At 43.3% G+C, this 18,411-nt stretch overlaps 1 protein-coding gene across 2 annotated transcripts in view; it reads right to left on the reverse strand.

Annotated features, from left to right (window-relative positions):
* SERPINE2 (serpin peptidase inhibitor, clade E (nexin, plasminogen activator inhibitor type 1), member 2) overlaps nucleotides 1-4,845 on the reverse strand; it is a 10,501-nt gene extending 5,656 nt beyond the window's left edge. Inside the window, exons 1-4 of one of the 2 annotated variants that reach the window (XM_009325053.1) lie at nucleotides 4,575-4,845; nucleotides 3,251-3,370; nucleotides 1,843-2,070; nucleotides 571-768 (exon numbers count right to left, since the gene is read on the reverse strand). In XM_009325053.1, coding sequence (XP_009323328.1) covers nucleotides 571-768; nucleotides 1,843-2,070; nucleotides 3,251-3,370; nucleotides 4,575-4,830 — 802 coding nt within the window. In that variant the 5' untranslated portion in view covers nucleotides 4,831-4,845. The remainder of the gene's footprint in view (nucleotides 1-570; nucleotides 769-1,842; nucleotides 2,071-3,250; nucleotides 3,371-4,574) is intronic. The other variant, XM_009325054.1, reaches the window with a different exon arrangement.
* Nucleotides 4,846-18,411: the final 13,566 nt, after the last annotated feature.

The following is an 18,411-nucleotide window of genomic DNA, read 5'->3' on the forward strand; positions in this document are numbered from 1 at the left end:
TCTTTTCACTTGGGACTCAATTTGAATTTGAAGAGCAGTTTCACACCTTGAGAGATACAGCCAACATAACCCTGTGCTCCTCTGGCTCCCAGGAGACTGGGCACTATGCAAGTCCCATTTCTTTATTATACAGTAAAATATAGATTGATTCTACTCCAGTCTTTCTTCCATACACAGCTCATCACCAGATAAACCTCAGGGTTCTGTTTCTGTCGGTAGCTTTCCTTTATTCTCACCCCTTAAAAAACACGGATTTCTTCTTACTACAAAGCTGAAGTAACATGCAAAGTTCTCAGCTTGGGTACTTCAGATTTTCTTTTTTAAAGACAACAGGATAAGGCAAGTACTTTGACAGAGTATTCAACCTTAAGCAACTGTTAAATACCTTGCACAGCAAGCTCATCCATACCTCAGCAGTATGAAATACTTCTGTAACGCAAAGCCTCCTACATCAGCTACAATAAGCAATACCACTAAACACCACGTGTACAGCAAACTCTTGTCTTAGTTTGAAGGAAAAGAGCAAATTTTACAGCCATTGCTGGTGGTAGTGGGAGTCACTGAGCTTACCACAGCGGAAGATAGATAATTGGGACAGCATAGGAACTTGGTAGGTCTTCCCATCAGTGCCATAAAATGGACGTTTCTTTGTATTTTCAGGTCGAAATCGTGATTTCCATAAGCCCTTGAAATACACAGCATTTACTAGAACCAGTCTGGTCAAACTGCCATCAATATCGTCTGGAGCTACAACCTGATCGATCATACCTAGAAGAAATAAAGGAAGTCTGAGTATTTGCTGTCATAATGCTGGCCAACTGTTCATTAAGAATCTGAAGCACGTATTACTGTAGGCCTCTTGATCTGCGAGTGTGCCAGCTCCTCACGGGGCGATACATTTGAGGTTCATAAAGCCAACGGTATTCTTTGACAAAAAGTAAACCTTTGGGATAATTAGAAAGCAAACCTATCTTGCTAATTGATAGACCGATGTAACTAACAGGGCCTTACCCTTCCCAGCATGCGAGCAGATCTAAGACTACATTACAGTGGTAATAGTTTCAGCTGAAGCACGTCCCCATTCACACACTGCTTGCAACATGGCTATGCAAAACTGGTGATGTGGTAGAGAAAGAATTTGACGGCCTCATTTCACAAATACCCCATCCAACATCATTAACACACTCCTCACATCCAGGAGGCACTGGTTTTAACTCCAAGAAATACCAGACACGTAGTTCACCTAGACTATGACTATGTTGCAAAACATGATCTCTGGCTTTAGCATATATAAGCTTGACAACTAGATGCCAAGAGGCTTGAACCATGAGGAGTTCTGTCAAGGCAGGGTTAAAGATCCTCCACTAAACAGGACTCCTAAGAACATGGCCATATCTTGCAAGAGTTTAGGGCAGTGAGAGCAAAAGCTGAACTGCTCTACAGCTTTCCACAAGCCCGATTTACTGAGTCAAACATCTGAGTTGCTTGAAAGCATCTTTTACATTTGAGAAAGCATGGCTCCAGGAGAACTCTGCTTGGATTTCACACCAGTTGTATGAAGGCAAAGAACAGTAGAAGCTCCCCCGATCCCATGGGCAGATGGACACACACACTATATACATCCCTCAAGGCCACCAGACAGGCACATCTGCTGGGGCAGTGAGACTGCAGATTCCTGGCCCACCAGCTCTAAAACATCACGCTAATGCTGGCTTAAAGACAGTTTTCAGCTGCAAGGCAGAGCTTTTTCTACCTCCCCACCTTTCCACAGTATTTCCATCCGAACCTGAGGGGTCTCAGATACCACCCTGCCGTGCACAAAAAGCACTCGCCAATACTCACCCCTTGTTTCATTTTTCACCCACTGGTTGATGGAATCACATGCTGCATTTGGGTCCTCAAAGTCCACGCTCTTGACACTGCACTGAAACACCTCTTTGTTCCTTGTAACAAAAGGCACTTCCATTTTAAAGCCACTCTTTGCAAACACTGCATTAGCAATTGTAACAATGTCTTTATTCTTTTTTGAGACTATGAGCCTGTTTATCTTCTTTAACGCTTTACCAACTCCTAGTTGGAAAGAACAGCAAGTTTAATTTAGAATAAGACGATGAACAAACAGTTACTTTATATGCAACTATTAATGACATGAAAGGTCAGACATTAAGTGCTGAACTAGAAAAGGAGACCAAAGCAGGCATTCTGAGAGGCCTTCCAAAATAGCCATTTCTGAGCTCTCGTCTGAAGAATGCTACTGTTTCCCAGCAAAAACATGACCTTCACTGTGATGCTTGCTGCCCCTCTAGCTGTCTGCTCAGAATGCTGAGGACAGTGCTGGAGATAATACTGAGGTTCAAGTCTCAGCGTGGAGCTACTAACCACTCTTCCACAGGACAGACTGTTCCAAGAGTGTATTTCACATCGTATAAGCCCAGGTCGCCTGTCAGTTCTGTGACAGTGACAAAGAAAGTCGAGGGCTCAGCCTGCTCACTCAGAGCCAACAGGTCTGCAGGATTACACAGGTGGTCTTGAACCTCAGAGTGCAAAGCAAAAGTTGTCTTCTCACCATCCTTCCTTTCCATTTACTGGAGAATAAAGGAAGCTGTCAAGATTTCTATAATAAGGTTCAAGTCTTAGTTTCCTTAAAGACTAGGTCCTGGCCTAAGTCAGCTACAAGCAGGAATCAATCCTGTAATGCATGAGTGTGCCTTTAAAAAAGGAAAGAGGGAAAGCAGTAGGTTCCAGTGCTTACAGTCAAGATCCTTAGGACCTGAAAGCAGCTTGTATTGAGTGCTTGCTAGCTCCTTCACTGTATATGAGAGAAGGCATATGGCAGCACAGAAGAACTGCTATGTTCACCATACCCAGTTCTCCCCGTTGTTATGGCTTATGAATGAGTGCTTGTCTACACAGGGAAGCTATTGCCAGGCAAGCAACTTCATGTTCAACCATTACATTGAACAGGATCCTTGGGCGGCTGTTTTTACAGCACTTATTAATGGGCTCCCTCTGTTTCCCAACACAATTTAGGCAGAAAGATTTCCAGACTGCTTCCTTATGTAGACAAACTTGAGATAAGAGATATGAAGGGAATAAATTAGTTCAGAGTTATTCTCTTAGCTGCATATAAGAAAAAGCCTCAGATGGCTTTGCTGTTTCATGTATCGTGAATGCTTTAGCAGTCCCGTTTGTATGGATTTCTACATATTCACTCTCCAATATTATGGGCAAATTCTTTTGGAGAACATACCATAACAGAGGTTCTCAAACTGTATTCTGTGGACCACTGGTGGTCCACGGAGCACTTGCTGGTGGTCCGGGGAGAGCTGGCTGGTCTCATGATGCTGGCTCTCCTCTTTGCTTCCAGCTGCTAAATTGCATTAAAAGACAGCTAAAGATAATTAAATACTTTCCAACTATTACCTTTCCAAAGAAGCAGTTGCTGTAGTTGCCAAAGGACTGTAAGGCAATCCTGAACGAGAGCAGAGGAGATCTGTGCAGAGATAGGTAGCATCCCGTAACAAGTCTCTGTAGCAAGGTACTGGCTACCTTCTAAGGAGTTTGAGAACCTCTGTGTCTCACAGTTAGGATTAGAAAGTCTGCAGGCCAAATAAAGCCAGCTGATAGAGCGCTTCAAAATTTTTGCAAGTACTTATATTTTGAGCATTCAAATGTTCCTAAAGTTGATTATCCCATGAAGAGATTTCATTCTACAACATTTAGATTGTAAGCTGACAAGTCATTTTGCTGTACTTTAAACCCAGAACCAAAACAGCAAAGCAAATGAAGACAGAACAACACGTTATATGACAATACTGCTCAAGATTTAAATGTGCACTTACCTCTTGGAGGGTTTTCTATTCCTGGAAGGAAGGCAGAATGCTGGCACTAAGATGTTAAGTCTTGCTGGCAAACACTCACAAAAATACTCAGCATGCAAAGTAAAGCAGCAAGAACCTTCAGCCTACACCCTCTCGAGGGGCAGACATTGGCAGAGGAATATAAACACAGATGCATGCAGTGTCAGGCACAGAGACAAGCAGAAATGGCTGTTTCAAGAAGAGGGCACTACAAGAACTACAGAGTCAGGGATCCTGACAGCAGAAACACAAATGAACAAAACGGAAGAGCATCAAAGTGAAAGTATCAATTGTATGGTTAGAGTTTGCATTGCTTTCAATGTGGTGACGAGAAATACTCTCTTGCCCGGTTATCTAAAGAGTGGCACATTAAGGGCTGTTCAGTACAGCCTGAAATGGGGTACTGCAGCCTTCCTGCACAGCGCTGGCACTGGACCGCCATCCACGCTGTTCCGGAAAAAATCAATTTCGCAAGGACGAAGGCAGTTCTAACCAGGGCCCTGAAGTCATTAACAAAACTGCTTATAAGCCAGTTCAAGTATACGTACATGTCCATACTCAAATTGCCAATTAACTTCAAGGGTGTCCATTTTGTGCTTTGGTAAACAGTGTTAATTGGTGTATGATGCAATCTACCACACTTTGAAAGCTATCTCAAAACAGCATGAAGATTCTGACAAAACACACTGAAAAAACACCTTAGGAATCACTGACCATTTACGCTGTATCTCATCATAGTTGTCAGCTGCTTCTTTGTCTTGCCATCAGCACCCAGCTGCAACACCCCCAGGACTGATGCAATCCCATGAGGAGAAACAACAACATTGTCCTGAGGCTTAGCTTTCACTATCTGATTGAAGACCTGGATTCCAACATCAGAGCTAAGTTCCTCCAGAGGATAAAAACTGAACTGGGAACATACAGATGTTAAAGTCCCAAGTACAAAGAGAAGTGGAAAGTGCCAGTTCATGATTTCTGGTTGGAGATACCTGTAAGAGAACAGGAGGGGAAGTTACATCAGCTTTCACAAGTACAGCATTTTTACTTTTAACTTCAATTCTTATTTACCTAAAGAGCAGGCAAGTCTTGCACATGCTCCACACACCATTCACAGAGCTTGGCAATGGGACTCACACCTGCATTTTACTGCTACCGGTATTTTAGGTATAAGGGTTTTCAGAAGCAGACATAACTATAAAATAGCTAGATATCAGTGACTACATAACATGACAAAAGCCACCAAGCTGGGAGACAACCTCCCGCCACACACATGTTCAGTTAGTTTTGAGTTTCAGTTAAATGGAGTCTTGGCAGTCTACTTAAACTGCCCTTTAGGATAAATTAGTGCTAAGAAGCCTTGTGGTATGGTCCTCGCCCACTAAGATGTGATGCACAGAACATTTTACAGATCATTTTCTGCAGTGAACAGAAGCACGTATACATATGCAAACAGACCTTCTGTTGTGGGAATTTACACCTGCCTGGAATAATAAGAGTTCGCTGCATAACTAGCATTTTCCACGATGGGAATCTAGAGGAAGACTTCTATTTTAAAATGCAAGGTTAAATTTGGATTTTAGCCTGTACTTTTCCATTTAAGAAAATCCAGCTGCTAATGAGTACAGAAGGAAGTTCACATTTCAAATGGGCCACTCTTCATCTGCAGATCTAACACCTAAAAAGTGTTAGGCACAAGCAGCCTGCAACAGTTTGTCCAGGACCTCTCAGCAACTGCTTAGAGAACCAAGCCCAAATCTTAAACACTGGGTACTGTAACTACTAGGCCGTATTACCTCCTCATGGAAGTGTATTCAATCCCTTTTTTGTTAGGGCAAACAGGTGTACTTAGAGGAATAGTCCTGCAATAATCTCCTATTTCATGACATTAGGTTCTCTGCTCACCTTCGAGAAGCTCAATCACAACATTTTTATTTTAAGGCATTTAAGTTGCACAGTTCAAGAGTCCTGACTTCCATTTGCAGACCAACAAGCGAGCCTGTTCCCCCGCTGAGCTGACTTTGGTGCTCCAAGAGCACACTTAGGTGTTAGTCTCTCTAACATGCTGAGGAGTCAACTAGTTCCCCAGTTCACCGAAGGCTACTCAGGCTGCAGAAGGTATACAGTGATTAAAATGTCATTTGCATACCACATGCAAAAACCAAAAATAGGTCTCTCCTCCCCTTGAGCCCTCTGCTCAGCACTGCACACTTGCTCTTCTGGCTCCAGCAGCCCCCGAGCCGGAGGCCAGAGACGCCGCATTCAGGCGGGGAGCGCGTTTCGGCTGAGGCGTTATTCACAGCCGCTTCCCACTCACGCGAAAGGGCGTACTGCACCAAGGAGCTCTGCCACTGCACAGCCTACCTACGCTGCCAAGTTCAAACCATGCTGGAGCACTTGATTACCAGAAAACCAGCTGGTGTTTGTACAGATTCATTTAATCATCTTTTAATAGCATGTACTTTCACTGTGCTAAAACACTTGAAAGTAACAAATACAGCATTTCCACTTTCTTCTACACCATTTCAGGGGACAGAATTGGCTTTGTCAAAGTTTGCCGTTGCAGCACAGAATAAACCAAATGCTGAACATGAAATAACACAGGAGTTGAGACATCTTTCTCCCCCCAACCCAACTGTTAGTATAGCTGTGACTAGAGGAACCTGTCCGACTGATTTAAGTTATGCAAGAAAAAGTGAAAATGCTGTCCTACAAAGCAGGTTAACAGCCCGCCCACTAATTAAGTCTCTCCCATCAACCTACCAATCCCCCAAGCAGTTTTGGGAGTCACTGAAGCACAATTCCTTCCAAAGGAGCTCCATACCAGCCATCAACTGGCACTACTCAAGCTTAGTCTGAAAACTAGACTGGATTTGGCCGGCTGCAGCTGAGACCCGCAGGAGGAAAACCCAAATGCCATCTCACCCCCCCAAAGCAGGTTACGTGAGTCACTTCCTAGATTTGTCCCGCACACCACACCACTGGCTACAGCAGGAAGCAGTCGTGGGGAGGACCAGCAGCCTGCAGGGAAAGTGAACTTGTACTTTTTTTTATTAAAAACGTTAAGGAATATTCTTAAGTGTTCTTCGATACTAGCACAAACCACCTGAAATCTCTAGTTTTGTTCTTAGGGGGAAGGCTTCCCTCTCTCCCAGGCAGCAGCTCTACACCGATAGCAATGCTGCCTTGCAGGAGGCAAGTGTGGCTTGCCGCTCCAAGAGAAGCTAGGTTTTGGGTTTAAGGGTTTTCTTTGATGGTTTGGTGACCATCTCTTCTCCCTACCCAGAGACCCAAAGGGCAGTTTAAACAAAAATTATTAATCCTAATATTAATCAGACTTTTACCTTTACCTAGTACTTTGGCAAAAAAAACCCTCCACAACTATTAGTAGATGCACTTACAAGCAAGCAGTTAATGTTGGTGCAATACAGCCTGTCCCATGTAGTGATGGAGACCAGGGATAGTGACAGAATGCAATCACAGAGCACACAATTTGAGCTGTAATTTGAAAACCCTGCTTTTGATTGAGGCAGCTCCACCTGATCCAGCCAGCAAACCAGCCAAGATTGGGCTATTTTGAGTGCATCCACCCTTGACACATTACCTTCCCAGAAGTATATTGTGAGGGCAAAGACAGGAGTGACACCTCTATGAAACCAAATAAAACAATGTTTCATTGTCATTTATGTACTGCATCTGCACAAGCCTAAATGCAGTCAAACGTTTCTCTCCTTTGCCTTTATCACAATACATTGCAAGTCCCAAGTTTTCTACTTCACTGGTGACAGCCCCTGCCACACTCAGGGTGACAGCTACCAACAGCCTTGAATTTTCCCCGTGATACATGTGTGAAACCTTGACAAAACGACTCGACTCTGCTCCCAAGGCCACTGCTGCAGGATTTTGGTTTCGCTTTTTTTGTTTCAGGGAAAAAGTATTACCTCCTGCACCTGGTTTCCCCAGAGGTCTCCATGCTTGCCTAACCTCTCCCTCCTGCTATGCCATCAAGGCAGGTTGGTCTCCATTTCGGAGCACAATCTCTAGCAGATACCTACTCAGTAAGTGAAACAAAGTTGTGCCGTGCTCTGAACACAGGAAAAAGAGTAAAACCACTTTTCAGCATTAGTTACAGAGCAGCCATTTCTTGACCCTGCCATGCCCATTGCATAGCTCAACCAGCTAACTGAGGAGCTAATTTCATCTTCGAGCAGAAGTGGCATTCATGTTATTAATGCTTCTGGCATGGATTTCAGTACGTTCAACTTCTATGCACTTCAGTCACAAGAAGTGCATTTGCATATCCTGAAACAAAGAAACAGCTTAAGTGCAGCGCAAGGAGAAAATATCCAAAATGATGTAGGATGTGTAGGATGGAAAACAGTTGACCTGCTATACAGGATACCAACAAGCTTTCAACAAGCTTTCATAATGCTGAAGCTAAAAACTTAGTGATAGTTAAATTTGAATCTAATGCTTCAGAAAGCCAAATAAAAACACAAGCTAGGCATTTCTTTGCCTATGACCTTTGTATTTTTTACAAAGTTAACTGAGAAGGAGGAAGGTGTATAGGCAAATTCATTTACATAGATGTGGGCTTTTGAAAGATGCTGGACTAAAAAAATCCCTCTTCACAGTAAGCTGCCCACTTCTTAGATTGAGAACTTACAGGAAGGACGCCCCACAACTTAAACTTCTAAACAGACAACAGAGATACTGACACTGACCCAAAGAAATACACCTAGAGAATAATAAAAAACCAAAACCCAGATTTGTTATGCAAACCCAGTTCTTAACCCTAATGCTAAAGTTTCTAAACAAAACAGGTGGCAGCATCATGCATTCAGCTGTATGAGGGATGCCATGTCCACAGCAGGCATACAGAGAACTCCATTACACCACCTACCTCACTGAACAGCACCATATCAAGTCCTGTACACCATGCTGAATTAGTAGTTACTACCTATATCTAACTGCAGAGCCTAGTTTAAGCTGCTGCGTATTTTCAGACAAGCAGTCCCATCAGGCACAGAGTGCTGGGGAAGGCAGGAGAGGAACACGGCAGCGTGTCGTATCTGCACTGGTAGTTTCATGTTATTTCATGACAGATGAAGTGTCTTCAGGCTACCAATCTCCACATGACCTCAGCCTCTAGCTGGTGTTGCAAACACTAACCCTCATACATACAAGGCGGCGTACTCAACTCTCAGTAGGCTCAGCTATTCAGATCACCCATGTAATGCATCGTTTAAGTTTTTGGCTGAAGTTATTATGTAAGTTTTTATGTCAACAAAGAGGACACGATGCTTTCAGCCTGCATTTACAGAATGCTTGGTACAAAAGCAAAGTTACATTAATACAGGCTGTTTGATCTGGGTCTAGAAAGGCATTTGATGGAACAGGGAGAAGACAGGTCTTCAGCCCCAGGCACAAAAAGCTGCTGAGCGTGGAGATCCTCCTACAGGAAAGAACTAGCTTAGGAAGGACTTCGGTTTCAGAGAGCCAGGCCGAGCTGCTGCACTTCCCGAGAGGAAGAGAAGTTAGTTTGGTTCAAGATCAGAGGCAAAAACCATGAGCTGAAAAAATACCCAGGTTTAAAATGCAAGTTGGAGGAAAGACCTGTCCCAGAGAGCCTGAAAAATACTTCGAAGTGAATTGAGGAAGAAATGGTGAACTGTACGTAGATTTTTTTTTTTAGATATCTGTACTGACTGCACTAAGTATGAGACACATCCAGGTGTTTATTTGGAAGCATGACTTCAACAGCAATAAGGTGTAACCCAAAAGGCTCATTCTTGCAGCTGCAAGACAGATTCTGCAGTTTCTTCAAAGACCTATCAACCATAAGGAAATTTAGACACCAGACTTCACTTCTGTGAATAGCTGTAACCAAAACAGCAGCAAGCACAGCTAAACAGAGTAAAACTGAAAAGCAGGGTCTTGCAGCTTTGCTGGTCTCACTGTATCGAACCCAAAAAGCTCAGAGCCCCTGAGCCCACGTGGCAGGCACTGGGCAGCCTGTGCACCCAGAGAAACTCTGCCTGGGACAAGCATTCGGGGACTTCTCCAAGTTTGAGATGTTGATGTTTCCTTGTCAGTGCCATCTGTGCTACTAATTTAAAAGTTTCATTTCAACTGACATGTGAAAGCAGTTTCACTTCAGGCATTTAACTAATTCTCTCCAGCAGGACTGAATAAATATTCAACCAAACTTGTTAACAGTCATTTAAGGAGCTGGCTGAGCACACAGCAATTGTTTCTCCAAAGCAATGAGACCACTCTGGTTGCAATGGGAAGGTCACATGCTGGGTCTTTTTTTTTCAGATGATGCACACTTGGCAGCATATTAAAACACTCAAGCCTGTTGGTAGGCTTCTCTTCTCCCCCTCACAGGTGTTTGCAACCCCCCTTCTGCCTAAGCCTCTTATACCCCAAAGCCTTCAGCTTCAGTGTCCTCTCCTACCATGCTGCTTGGCCTCTGCTACATCTAAACACGCTTTTGGGTTCGGAGCAGCAGGACCCACGGTCTGAATGCAGGCGAGTTCTGAAGTGGCTTCTTCCACACGACAGAACTGTGAAATGTTTCATCTTCCTCCAGGTTTTCTGGTACATCCTGAATGTTGGCTCTTCCCTTTCGTCTAACAACTCTTTCCAGTGCTCCTGCTTTAAAGAAGCAATGAAAAGTCCCACAGACATCCCCATAGATACAAAAATAAAAGCCATGTTATATCAACATGTCAGGTCACATGAAAAAATATCTAACACAACAAAACAGGTCTTTATTACTCAATACCTGGAAGGTTTAGTATACGCAGAGCATTACTAAGAAAGGATGATTGCTAGCTTTTAAACAGCTCAGTACTTACATTGCTCTGAAGAGGAGTAAGTTACTGTCAACGTGAGACAAACATAACTCATACACAGAGATAAGCTGGAAGTTTCTTTAAAAAAAGATTTTGTATGTTAAGTTATTGGTCTGACTTCAGGCGCTACAGCCAACATTGCACACAAGTGCAAAGAGCATGGTGCTGGTTCTGATGCTTTCCTCTCTCAACCTCAATCCTTTCTCTGCTACTTCCAGTTCTCTCAGTTAGTGCATTTGCATTTGTTTCAAGATGGACCATCTCTACCTGGAACACCTCCCTTTCAGCTGCGTCTAACCAGCCTCCCCTGCCAAGGAGGCATTTCCCAGCAGAGCGCTGGCTTGTAAAACTGGCTGGCCCCAGATAGGAACCATCTCTCTGTCCAAGCACAGCTCACACACAAGCAGAAAGTTAGAGTTTAGTGCTTCTTTATGAAGAGTCCTGACCACCACTTCTTGGGAGATTCCATTTAGCATGAACAAGAGACAGACAAGCTTCATTTAAAACTTTCTGCAGCCTCATGACTAGTGTCTCCTGTTCGTAAGCCAGACCGATTTTCTCACCGGTATTGGTCTTCTACAGCGTTTGGTGGTGGTTCACGGTAGTTCTCTGCCATGATGTGAAACTGGTCTTTGTAAAGTTGACCAGAGACAGCTTTTGATTTCACCACTTAGCTGTAACTGTACTACAACTACACAAGCACTATTCAGAGTTTCAAGGACATAGATAAGCATTTAAGTATCATTTGCCTTTACTTCCATCTCTCATTTATACATAATTAAAAAAGCCAACTTGAGCTCTGCTTCATGAAGCAAATACAGAGTTTGCTGATACCACAGGGCAGGGGGCTTATGGAGACAATTCTGGGACTTTACAGTTCTACCACCATTTTCAAATTTTATCTGCTGGCTCTTGTTATGGTAGGCTCAACAACTATTGTTAAAGTTTCTATGTGTTATTTACACCTGTATTTAAAGAGAAGGCTGTGGAACCTCTGCTAAGATCAATTATCAAGTCTTACAGTATCAGGAAGATTAAAGAGAATTACATTTTCAATTTACTGGTGTCCCTTTATTAAAGAAGTGGTTTTGTTGAGCTGAAGTTCTTTATGCAATGTGGTTATTTTAACATAATGAAGAAACAGCATGGGACAGTCAGCCCATCATGACTAATGCTGCAGAACCAGTTTCCCAAAAAGATGCAGCACAGTAGCGTTTCACAACATGGCAGTGAGGCCATACCCTCTTGCTCCAGATTCACCCCAGTAGAGGGAATGATGGTTCAATGATTAAAGCATTTGCCCAAAACTCAGCAGCAGGTTCATAACCCAGGCTCCCATTTTAAGTTTTTGTGGAAGAAAAGCCCCGTGGAACCACAGTTCCCACATTTACCTTACGTTAACAATGCTCACTATGCAAGTACAGGCTCATTAAGAGCCAAAGGCAAACCTACAGGGCTGCAAGCTCCCATTAACAAGGCACAGGGTATTAACCCTTTGGTAATGGGCTGCATAAGTACAGATTTGTGAAGTAACTCCACAAGGTGCTGGACTAACAACGGCTGGTGTCTTACCAACTCAGGTCGCTCACCACCACCTTCACCTTAGCCCCCACTTCTACTATAGTATTTGACCTTCTTTTCTTCCTTAAAGAATATTAAAGGGAAACCCAGTACCCTTATTCATTTCCACTTGTTGCAGGACTCATCTGATACCAGGACTCTCGCACTTCTACACCCCTGCAGAGCAAAGTGAAACTTGCTCCTTCTCTCCCCAGGTAAATTTTAATCTCCTGGCCACTGACACATGCCCCGTCTCCTGCACGTACCAGGCTGAAAGAGTAGAAATAGCTTGTGGAGATGGCTCCATGGCCACTTTGAGACCACGTGGAGAGCTGTGCTTGGAGCAGATTGAACATCAAGAACTTCCCAGTATACATCCTTCTTCAGAAGGGTTAAGATACTAATATCTGTAATACTCACACCTAGAGAGCCATCAAGCAAAGAAAAAATCTTTGTAAAAAATAACAAAAGCTAGAGACAGAATCAAGTCCTCAAACCAATAGTGAAGATTTCAGTAGAGCTTTGACAAGGCATGCGAGTTGCTGCAGAGTAGAAGATAAGTGATTGTTTGCCTTCAGATTCTACACCTTTTAGGTTTAGTTTACTCTACGAAAGAAGTACATATATTTCCTATTAAATAACACCCTACAAAGCCCAGTTCCCATCATTCCACACCCTGTGGTTCAGTCTGGGCTTACAGCACAACTGAAAATGGAGTTTTCTATGTAGCAATAATATTTTTATACGCCTGGGAAGCTAAGAGAGATTGGCAGGACGTATTCAGCCACATGGTATCTAACCAAAGCCTATGTGCGCTTTGGTTAGAGATGCCCAATATTACCAAGTTTTTACTTATTCTTCCTCCTACAAGAGGTAAGGCTATGGTAACAGCAGTGTTGGCAGTTCTGTAAAGTTACACAGTTCTATGCGATACACTCATTTCACCATAAAAATAAATTGGAACAACGCCAGTATTCTCTATTCGTAATAAGAACTTTTATAAGAACTTGTACTTACACAAACTCATGGATATCCAAGACCTGAAACTTACAGCATTTGTATCTAGGAAATACTACCATCTGACAAAATACTTGGAGATATCAGGAACACTGTTCTGACCATTTACTTTACTTGTGGTTGGAGATCTGCACAGTGATAGGTGACTAGCCTTTTATTTATTTATCACACTGTACAACATTTATAATCAACAGTTTCCTATTTGCAGGTGAATTTAGAAACCCTGTTCTCATCCAAAATACTAGGTATCAAATGTAACTCTTAAAATGTAATGTAGCCAACAATTAAAGTTATTAATATTTAAGATAAAAAACATATTGCTTTTCTATCTCTAGGACAGCATCACTGAAACAGACTTAAGCTCACAGAAACATCAGATACTAGTTTTCTAGTGGCCTTTTCTCAACCATTTCAGAACTAGCTTAAAGGTTACCCAAAAAGGATAGGGATATTTGCATTTTTCTTTACAGCATATAGACATTTACTCATATTCATCATTTTCCCCTCCCTACCTTCAGAAGCAGAACCAGCCAACCACAAAAGCATCAGAAGTCACAGATGCTGTAAGGATGCAGGAATCGCACCCATTAAGGATGCGGGAATGAAGCACTGTGCTGGAAACCCTAACTATACAGACACCTCCTCCGTCATCTGCAAGAAGACTTACATTAACCAGTTAATAAGAGCTATTTAGAAGACCTGTATTTAAGAAAACAGGCTCTTTTCATTAAGCTGACCTCACCTCCTATTATCCCGCTGGCTTTACTACAGGTTTCTGGAAAGGCAAGACCTAAATTTCCATAGAAAAAAGGGACAACTGAGTATGAACTATGCACAAGAACCCTGCAAGAGGAGGTCATGACCTGGTATATTAAGCCATCTGATTCAGTTCAGATTGAAAGTCTGTAGGCTGAGTTGTGAGCTGCGTTGGCTGAGAAGCCTCCGCACAGTCCATCGCTATTTCTGTAAAGCAGATGACGAACCTCAGCAGAGGAAGTAGGCAATTAGCTGGAAAAGCAGCCTCTTAAGCTGAGCTGCCAGAGCAGCTGGAGGCCTCAAGCTTGCTTCACTGCTGAGAAAGCTACGTGAACTACTCCTTCTGGAAGAGGAAGGTACACAGCAAGGTGGAGATACATAGCTAACACATAAATCCGCCAACTTCTACACAGGATTTCTTCGATTGCTTAAGGATGTAAAGTAAGAAGATAACAGAATGGAAGAGGAAAAGTTAGAGGTACGTCCAGTTCTCATCTTGGTTTTCGTACCTGTAACCTGTAAGACTGCCCCTCTCCTGTTAGAACAGGAAACCTCAAAAACCACTCACAACCTTTGGCCAACAGAAGCTTGCAGTTCAGACCAGATGACACAGCCATCTCGGAAGCAGTGATGATCATTGCTAGATACCACAACATGCCCTTCTGCAGGAATAGATGTTTAAAGATCAAGTTGTTAAACAATAAGAAAAGCATTTACGAAGAAAACAAAACTTGATCAAATAGCTGATGAACATGAATTCGTATCATCTGCACATCAGCTGAACTAAAAGAGCTAAGATGTACCAACATTTCTCAGTACTGCTGCTGGAGACCCCAGTGTGATTTACAGCTGCGGCTTGCAGTCTGTTGACAACTAATATTTCTCACAAACAGCTTCTACCTGCATGCTGAGGCCACTACATACACGCAGCCTTGAGCGGGGGTCTTCAGTTCAGAACACGCCGGTAATCAGTCTTGATGCCTTCCATAATTGCTCTCGTGGTCCCAACATACTAAAAAAAGAACTTCAGACCACTGTTTCTAAAGCCCAGGAAGAGAACAGGAGGCTGCCTGAAGCGCATGGTTTACATCACGTTGCTGAGTATGGTCAGCAAGACTGAGATTTCCACCATGGGGAGATCAATCCACAAGATAAATACGCCTTCATACTTAAACCGCTTTGTGGCATATTTATCAGATCCCAGCATGAGTCACCTCCTGATTTCAGCCTGGAAATACAAGCAAAAGCATCTTTCTGGCTATTAAAGGTGAACACCAGACCACAAACAAGATACAGTAGCTGCCAAAACTCATGTGTTTCCACAGACACTGCTCAAGAAGAGGTGCTAAAGGATAAATAAAGCATTTCAGTTAGCACTTAAGTGTATTTCAAGGCCACGACAAACAACTCAAGAAACTATGGCTCATGCTAGCATTGCCACTAAAATTGCCTCATCTTCTTCCTGTCCGTGATCACTGGCTCCAACTTCAGCAGTGACCTCCTCTGTGCTTGCAGAAATATTCATGTAGTTGAGTAGTGAACTAGAGTCTAGTACTAAAGAGGAGACAGGAAAAAGCAGGACACAGGACAGCTTTTTTCCATAGCATGCCAGCCTAAACATTTGTGTAGCTACAGCTGTAGAATGCCATCACCTTTATTTTCACCTCTTTCTGGTCTCCTCCCACCCCATCATTTTAACCTTCGCAGAAGAGACATACCTGAACACATACATGGTTGCACATGTTCAGCTTTCTCATGTTTTCACACACAGAAGCTATTTAATAAAAAAAATGTTTCCTATTTTCATAGTTCTCTAATTTACTCTGTTAATCTTTAAATTCATGTGTAGGTGATTGGCTACTCCACACCACCTGCTCTCCAAAGCTAAAAAGAGGTGATTATTTATATCACTCTGCTTATTCAGAAGTTGTTTATGGTTAACATAAGTGCGCTGAATTACATGGTACTCACCGGCTAGTACTTTGCTGTAAAATATGATTTGTAAGTTATGTCACAGGCAACTTGGGAGGATGCCCGGAGGCACACAAAGATGACTCCAGCCAGCAACACCTTACAGATTAGTGATGATTAATCCATCTTTTCCCTATCTTCCCATGTATAAAACTTCTGACCCTGAAGAATAGTAGAATCCAGCTAACAGACCAGCTAACTGGAAATGTCTTGATGATTAGGCTGGATTCCCCCCTAATTAGTATTACAAAAGTACGCTTTCTCATGCACGCTTGTGATTAAGCAATCCAAGCGGTCCAGACAACCTTAACTCCAGCTTCCGAGAAAAACCTTCCGCTGAGCCTCAGCTTTTTCAAGCCCGAGCACCGCAGTTGCCTAGCAAGAATCAAAAGCCACAACCAGCTGCATAAGCCAGGTAGATACTGAGCCCACCACCACCAAAGCAACTCAAGTCTCTAGCCAGAGCTCCCTCTGAGCTGTTCCCTTACTGTAGATGTACGCAATTTATACGCATCTCCATTTAATTCATAGCAATAAGGTGAGGTTGTTATTTTTATACACACATTTCAATCTAGTCTAAAAATGCCTAGTGCAACTCACTGGGCTCACTGCTTGACATTTTTCTGCCTAACAGTATGCTGTTAAGAAGCTTTAGGACTGGAACACATTTCTGGCTGTGCAATTTAGAGACCCACACTAAAAGCCTCCGTGTGCCACCAAGACATGCTATTCTCCTGGTTGTCAATGACAACACCAAACAGAAGCTTCAACACTTCTGTATACACCTTGAGACAAAAACCACTGCGGATTTCTGCTGTTTTCTTTTTCGTACTGACATGAGTTTACATCACTTCCCACATGAGGTACATAGAGCTATATATAGACAGTGGTCTATAGCGATGGCCGTAGCACCATCCAAAGCAAAGAGGAGCTTTTATAACATCCTGATACGTAGGTAGCAGATGCAAGGGTAATGTCCAGATAAGCAGCTTTTCAGCATCTTAAGAGCACTGACAAAATTTGCTGATAGATTGTTTGATGTACAACTTGTCCATAATTGTAAAGAAGCTGTGGACTAGCACTCATCACTCAAAGTTTACTCCTGTGCCAAACAGCTGCTATTCTCACAGGTTTACACACCCCATAAAACGCTAAAATTCCAAGCTAGCACATCTTATATGTATTTGAATCAATCTACTTAATCATTCCGCCTTTTTATTTGCATTGGTCTTCACCTCACACGCTTTAAAGACTCATCTGATCGCTCAGCAGGCACGCAGCTGCTTTTCACTGTGCTCGTGGATTTCTGCAGCTTCTCCCCTTTTTCAAAGCCACACGACAGTACAGCTGCTTACACCTACATACGTTTTGTGAACAGTCCCCACAAAACCAGGTTTCTAATGAATTCCCCTGAGGAGCAGGGGGTAAGACATTACCAAATACTCACGCAAGAGAAAGTGAAGGGAGAAGTAGTCATTTTTCAGTGCAGTGAAAAAAAAAGAAATCAGTCTACCAGGTTTCTCTTTCAGGAAGTTGCCCAAGAATGCAATTAAAACCACAAAAACCAAACCATGTTTCAGAATCATATGCAGGCACGGGAAAGGGGGAGAGACATAAATCACACTGAGGCCTCTCATCCATAAGCAGATGTTCTCGAGTTTTAAGGGAAATCTGACATTTTAACACCAATTTGTTAGCGCAACGGTATCTCCAAAGGTTTTATTTCTCCATGAAGGTCCTCCTGCGTTGCACAACACTGAGCCAAGATATTGAACACCATTTTAACCAGGAGACAAAAGGCCCTCTCCTGAGGTGTACTTTGCATTTCCAAATCCCCCCAGAACTCGGTACATGAAGCACGCTCCCACGCTATTCAAAAGGCAGCCAAGGTACGAGTTTCAGCTAACCCGTTCTCTGCTTCAACACACGATTTGATGCCACCAGCACTATCCAAATCCTGTTTCAGTAACAGAATATATACACCCTTTCCTCCTCAAACTGCAGTGGCTGTAAATACTTCTCTCCCATTTCTCTGTCATTCGGTACATAAAGAAAATCTCAGTTACTAACTGAATTATGGGGTTTTTTTTTTACTACAAAAAAAGCAAGCTCTCTCCCACAGCGGGCAGGAGGCACTGATGAACTGAGCAACTTCCAGTTCTCAAGCTCTTACGGTGAAGCCGGTGCTGGGGAAGCGCCACCCCGCTCGCACCCGTGAGAGGAGCGGGCTCCCACGCTGGCCCAGGGATGCAGCGGCCGCCCGGCCGCTTCCCGGGGCGGCGGGGACACAGGACGGAGCCGATGGCGGAGGGGAGCCGGCTCTCCCCACCCGGGGCAGAGCCAGCCTGGAAACCCCACTTCTTTGGGGGGGGGGGGGGGGGGGCGGGCGC

Source organism: Pygoscelis adeliae, unplaced genomic scaffold (assembly GCF_000699105.1).
Source record: "Pygoscelis adeliae isolate BGI_AS28 unplaced genomic scaffold, ASM69910v1 Scaffold155, whole genome shotgun sequence".
Classification (NCBI taxonomy): domain Eukaryota; kingdom Metazoa; phylum Chordata; class Aves; order Sphenisciformes; family Spheniscidae; genus Pygoscelis; species Pygoscelis adeliae.